This window comes from Barbatula barbatula (assembly GCF_947034865.1).
Source record: "Barbatula barbatula genome assembly, chromosome: 16".
NCBI classification, from domain to species: Eukaryota; Metazoa; Chordata; class Actinopteri; order Cypriniformes; family Nemacheilidae; genus Barbatula; species Barbatula barbatula.
The window spans coordinates 21,086,521-21,092,992 of NC_136779.1; the positions used below are offsets into that span (position 1 = coordinate 21,086,521).

Sequence of the window (6,472 nt, forward strand, 5' to 3'; positions counted from 1 at the left end):
AAAAGTATCAAACCCAAAACAAACTAAACAAAAGTGATGTTAAACTGCTCATTTTGAGAAAATGTAACCGATGACAAATATGAAAATTAAATGAAAGAAATGGTAAGAACTTCGAGCATGTAGGTCTGTGCATTGTTTAAAGTGAACGTACACGTATTCGTACAAGCATTCATAAATAAGTATGAATGTAACTTTTCCTGAAAGAACCCTTATCTATATAAAGATATTTTGAACCACTAAGTTTGCCGGGAGAGATGATCTACGTTTCACAAAACAAATTACATTGGAAATTGGAAAAGCGTGAGAAAAGGTAGACGATAACAACATTTTTATTTTAGGTGAAAATAAATTCAACATTTTGTGTGCAGACAATATAAGTATTTATACATACATACAAAAAACAGAGTTAGAAACCGGTACCAGTGATGCTACACTGAACCAATGGTAGCGGCTGTAAAAGTGTAAGAACAGGATTCGGCACTCAACAATAGGGATTTCTTGTAAACAAAATCAACTATTTGCAATTAATATTTTCAGCAATGTAAGCAAGTATTTGATCAGAGAACCACTCATAGCTATTCATATTCACATAACAAGCACACACACAGATCACGGTACATTAGAATGAATAAACAAACAGTAACAAAACAATTTGTGTATAAAAAAGTTATGACGCGTATAGACGTTTGTGGGTAGAAGGGATACAGATTCCTCCACTGGGCATGTGCGCTTCAATACAGCCATAAAGTCATGAGGACAACAAAAACTGCATTTTTTATTATTGGCGTTACCTAATCTAATAAATTGTAATTTTATGGCGATTTTTGCATCCCTTCCAGCCACAGCCCGACAGTTTCATCAGACGCACATGCCGGGACTGCAGTTAACTTCCGGTCTGTGTTTGGCAAGTGTCCAATAGTATATCTATTTATATTTTATTTAATTTATGTTCATATTCATTTGATTTGTTAAAAAATGTATAATCAATAAACGATATGTTGAATTTTGCTGAATGCTCGTTGTATTAAATAAACAATTTGTTGAACGATTCCAATAGTTCGGTCGCATTTAAAGAAACCGTCTCGTACATTGACATCTAGCGGTTGAGCTGGGTATCGCTGTTTAAATTCAAAATATTGTAGAGGCAAGTTTAGCCAAGTAACTCTTCTAATCGGTTTCTTTTGCTTGTTATCAGAAATAATCCACAGGCGCTATATTTGAAAACGTGTACTGGAGGGCAGTCCACAAACACGTTTGTTTATGTTGTCGCTTTGAAACCATTAGAGCGCCAGTGTATAGATTGTGTATAGGAACGATCGTGGCTTAAAATGTCGGACCGTTTAAACTGTAAAGGCCCTTCTTACTGTCCTGTGGATCAACGTTCTGACGGCTGTATAATGTTCTCACTCTTGGTCCGGCAATTCAACTTCCCAAACTGCATCCGGACCCGGAGGCAAAGTAGAGATGTCCTCATATATATCACCGCAATGCTCGATTTCCAAACCCTGTAAGAACACATTTTAACAACGAACACTCCAATGATAAGATGCGTGTGTCATGACAGCATTACAAACACAAATAATCAATATAGTTATCAGCTTTAACAAGTATAATATAGATCAGCTGTTATTGAGCAATAGTTCCAGTTATACAAAATATAAGCTTTCAGCATGTCTCTTCAAATAAGAACTGAAAGTCCAAGTGTGAACTGTACATGTCTTTGTGTGATTTCACTTCCGTTTGTGCATCTGCTTCATAAGCTGCAGCGTTCAACCAACCGTGAACCGACAAATCCAGTAAACACTCACCTCATATGTGTGGTCAACTTCAGGCTCTTCATAAACTGCGTCTTCTTTCTTCTCCTGAAACCAAACGACTGATTTCAACCAACGTGACCCGAAAAGCATTCAAATTGATTGAAAATGAAAAAGGGAAAGTATGACTTCCTTCTGCACAACACAAAAGAAGATTTTCCGAAGAGCCTCGATAATCAAACGACATTGACTTCCATTGTATGAACACAAAACCGCTGAGACATTTCCCAAAATATCTTCTTTTGTGTTCCACAGACGACATGATGGAGAATAAACGATGACGGAATTCTTGTATTTGGGGGATCTGTCCTTTAAAGGTGCCTGCATTCATTTCCCATGTCTTGTTTTCACAACAGATGAACCTGAAGTGTGGATCGGTTCGTGTGACTCTCACCTGTTTATAAAGCCAGACCACAGGAACAATGGCGCACAAAGCCAACAGGAAACCCTGAAGAAAGATGAGGAGATCTTTGATTCTAGATCTCTTCAGGACGGATTCGGGATCACTGTGTCCTGCGAAAGAAAAACTGGGGTTGAGGGGAATGAGGACATACGGCGCCTAACATCTAAAACAAAAAACTCACACCCACTGGACACTTGCAGTTCAGTTCCTGGTCCCAAAGTATTGTTCAGTCTGCAGAAGTAAATGCCGCTGTCCTCAAAACCCACTTTCTTGATGGTGATGGAGTCGTTGCGGATGGACGTCTTGTCCATCTTAATAATTCTATGGTCAGTTTTCAGTGGGTTAGGATGGCCTTTGTATGCACGAGCTTTTAGCCATTCCACTCGAGTGGGAAGAGATGGATTAGACGCCACACAGTAAATCCTGACGGTCCGGCCAGTTTTAACACCAAAGAAACGTGGTTTCTGGAAAACCTGGATATGGCCTTCCGCTACAACATACAGTGTGAGATGAATGAGGACTTGATAGATCTCCATTGAATGTCATACAATTCACTTCGTAGCGAGACGTTTATAGCACATTGTGCTGAGACTTCCTCTTTCACTCACAGATGGAAAAACAACACATCTAGGGTAACTGTAATGTGCCAAATGTAATTCTGCAATCTTTAAAAACAAACATTTGAGACTTGTTCTACATCTCAAGCAGTTCCGACCGTGCACTCGTCTCCAGATCGACACCAGAATATGTTTATAACAAACGTGAGTCAATCAAAAGCCGTTTCATTAGATTTTTTTACCTGTGATGTAAATGAGAGCCATGACAGAAGAGGTCAGCAGAAGGTAATGCATGATTCCTGCTCCTTTTCCAGAACATGTGATGAGAAGACGGTAGTAGAGCGACGGTGCAGAGCAGAGACAAAAACAGAAGGAAGCAGCAACATGAGTTCAGTTCTGCTCATCTCAGAGAAACATGCAAATGGTGTCACTCATGTGTGCCTCCTGAAGGACGAGCTCATCTAGATGACCTTACCTAGACAATAATATACTTCAGCGTTATGTACAGCGTGGTGTTAAACTCAGATTTTTTCTGATTTCAAAGGAAATCTTTATTCTTTTCGTGATAACACACGTTTGATGATAATAACGATGATGAATTAACTGACAAAAAATATAGAAGCAAAAATATACGCTTCGTGTAAACACATCCCCGCAAATCAGTTTGTGGTATGATTTGATTAAGACCGGCCAAATGTAAACGCACCTAAGGTGGGAATACCTTTCAGCACATTTGCTTTGGAACCCGATGTTCCACATATGGTAAGAGGCGTTACATTTCCGTCACCGCTTGCAGAACTCAACCAATCACTACGCACCGATAGTGATGACCTTTGTATAAAATCTGAACGTTTCCGAGAGGCGGGGCAAAGAGGAGATACAAACATGCACGGTCCGTGGGAAAATACAGCGTTTTTGAACCTTAAATCGTGTTTACACAATGCATTACATTTAAAACAAACCACAACGTTAAATTATGCCACGTCATATGACCCCTTTAAATGCGACAGTTGCAGTAAGCTGGACTGCAGTTGCTCATGAGTGACGTGAGAGTAAATGATGTTTGTGGGTGTGATTCCTGTCAGTCACAGTGGGTGGACAGCATCAGTCAGTGAACTGTGTCTGTGGAATAGATAACACTCAACAAATGACTCAATTCAAACGCTTAAGCGGGTTAGACTGTATGCTTATTCACGTCACTTCTGGGTACTGCTTTTGTTATAAGCTGGAAAATCGAGTGGTTTTTAAAACGATTCTGAAAAGGTAAACGGATGATGAGTATAAAGAGCTCATGGGGTATGAGGGAGTGATGTGGTTTAGAGAGGTGAAGGTATGAGGGGTGCGTCTGAAGAGCTGATGGTCGACGGGTCATACCGGTTAGAAATTGTGTCCGACGTGTACTAGCTACATAAACCGTAATGTCATTTTGTAAGAATTGCACTGAACATTGCGCTAAAAAGATTAGAAGTTCTTTTGGGCAACAGAATCCTGCGGGATCGGCCGCCGATCGGTCTGCACAGCCCCGCAACAAGCCGAACACACCTACTGTGTTTCAAAAGATGAAAAGCATTTGCATCAAGCAATAAAAAGCGACAACTACAGCAAACATTTTCAACACTGAACCCCCTTAAAGTCTTTAGGATGTGCGGAGTGATTCAGTTCTCTGTCAATACAAGACCAACACAAAGTGAATCCAAATAAATAAAACTATTGTCGGTCTGCAACTTTTTCAGACAGCTTTTCAAGATGATGAAACTGTGCACATGAAGATCGCTATAGCACAAATGTCAGCGCAAGGAGCGTTGGATTGCCCAGTTCTGGTTACCTGAGGTGAAAACATCTCAGCCGCGGTAAAAATAGAAGGTGTGAAACGAGAAGAGCTATCCGGTCAGGGGCCGCTGTGACACACAGAAGAAGTCCGATGAAGCACAAGTCTAATGGAAAAAAGGGCTTGATAAACATCTCCGGGACAGATGTCAACACATGATAGCATGCTAAGACCGTACAACTTCACTGTGACGCCAGATCATCTGTCATATTCAGACTTCACAGCAAACAGTCAGAGACACGCACGTTCATCTTATCAAATTTATTCTATTAACATTTTAAATGCACAATGAATGAAATGTTGTTTCGGTGGTGAGACTCTGATGCATCTGTCAGACAGCAAAATGTACACGGAGAAGTTAAGAAACCAGCACACAAAAATATCTTCCCTTGGGTAAAAATGTAAACATTGGAAAACAAAAATCACATCAACATTAATGTGAGAGCAAAACATATGACCAGATCTAAAAACTATACAAGAGGTGAAATATAAAACCCAAAAGTGCTTTATTTAGAAAAACCACATTTTTAGATATAAGACATCTGCAGTCACATTAAGACATGAGAACTCAAAAGTAATTATGAATTCAATTCCCCTAAAACATACAACAACAGATACAATTGCCATATTGCAAACGAATTTATGTCAAATCGATGAATTCAGGGTATAAATAACATGAAAATGTGGCGTTTTTATATGAATATATCAGCAGGTGAAATGAATACAAACATGTAAACACCGTATATGTTTCCCAAAAACAACATGAGCTGATGATAAACGAAACACATATGATTCAGATGAAAACTCTTTAAACAACTATTGCATGGCTCAGTTTGAAGAAACGAGAATTTAACATACAGCAGCATATCCCACAAACATTATCCATATATTTGCATAGAAAATAAAATCTAATGTAACACTTGCTGTGGCAACTTTATAATCATCTGTAGACTGTGACTTCATGGTGCCGCTTGTAAGACCTCTACATTGACAAGTGGTTTAACCCCAAAATGTAATTCAAGTTTACCAATAACTAGCCGGATGATTCATGAACAAACAAATGAATTGCAATGATTTGCAGGCTGAATGATCAAAGGAAACTAACTATTTTACATTTTGTATCTAATAATTGTACACATCACACGAACTTTCCCTTCGGTCAGGTTGTAAATGTAATTGTGACTAGCGGGTCATTAAGAGGAAGTGTTTCTATGCATTGACATGAACGTGTCCGTAGGAGAGAGTCAAATCCGTGAGGAGTTTAGGTGCTGCTCCTGCACACCGTACACTTAGTTCTGCATGACCACAGCGGATCTCATTTACTGTCTTTCTGTTACAACATGAACTGATATTATGAATAGTACAGAGGACAGCCAAGACTTGTTAAATGTGTAAGGACGCTGTTAACTGTAAAACTATTTGAGCATTACAAGATGCTTCCTATGACTCATAGGAAGCAAAACAAACAGACTGCCGGAAGTTGTTGAAAGCATGTTTTCAATGTCACATGAATGAAAACAAGATTGTGAGGGTCTGTTCAATGACAAAAATCTTTAAGTGTGACTGGAGCTTAAGACCCTGTATCCCGCATTTCATTTGTCTGCACTCACAACACAATCTCACAGCAATTTGGAACTATTTATTCGTATGAATATGCTTTTGTGCCAACTTTTTTCTAACAATTTTCGAATTGTTTTGTACAATTCGCTTAATACAAATTCATACAAAAGCTCACACAACAGCGTACACACCTTACAAGAGCAGATGAACTTGACTGAAGTCACAGGGATTCTTCCAGATTTTTCTAATGAGGAACAATTAAGAAGAAAAATCCCGACTTTAAAAGGTTTCAATAATAAAAAAGTACTCC

The 6,472-nt window shown here is 39.0% G+C and overlaps 1 protein-coding gene across 1 annotated transcript; it reads right to left on the bottom strand.

Moving 5' to 3' along the window:
• Window positions 1–313: 313 nt before the first annotated feature.
• cd79b (CD79b molecule, immunoglobulin-associated beta) lies at window positions 314–3,172 on the bottom strand. The gene is made up of 5 exons (XM_079476016.1): window positions 3,017–3,172; window positions 2,405–2,707; window positions 2,209–2,327; window positions 1,809–1,862; window positions 314–1,505 (listed from the first exon to the last, which is right to left on the bottom strand). Exons 1-5 carry the CDS (start codon window positions 3,066–3,068, stop codon window positions 1,404–1,406), a joined length of 630 nt encoding a protein of 209 aa, XP_079332142.1. The 5' UTR covers window positions 3,069–3,172; the 3' UTR covers window positions 314–1,403.
• Between the last annotated feature and the right edge of the window lie 3,300 nt (window positions 3,173–6,472).

Excerpts from the sequence above, each read along its gene's own strand:
- cd79b (XM_079476016.1), bottom strand. The coding sequence starts at position 3,068 with ATGCATTACCTTCTGCTGACCTCTTCTGTCATGGCTCTCATTTACATC. Across the intron at positions 2,708-3,016 it reads GGCTCTCATTTACATCACAG|CGGAAGGCCATATCCAGGTT; the intron begins GTAAAAAAATCT and ends TGTATGTTGTAG. Across the intron at positions 1,863-2,208 it reads TGGTCTGGCTTTATAAACAG|GAGAAGAAAGAAGACGCAGT; the intron begins GTGAGAGTCACA and ends GTTTGGTTTCAG.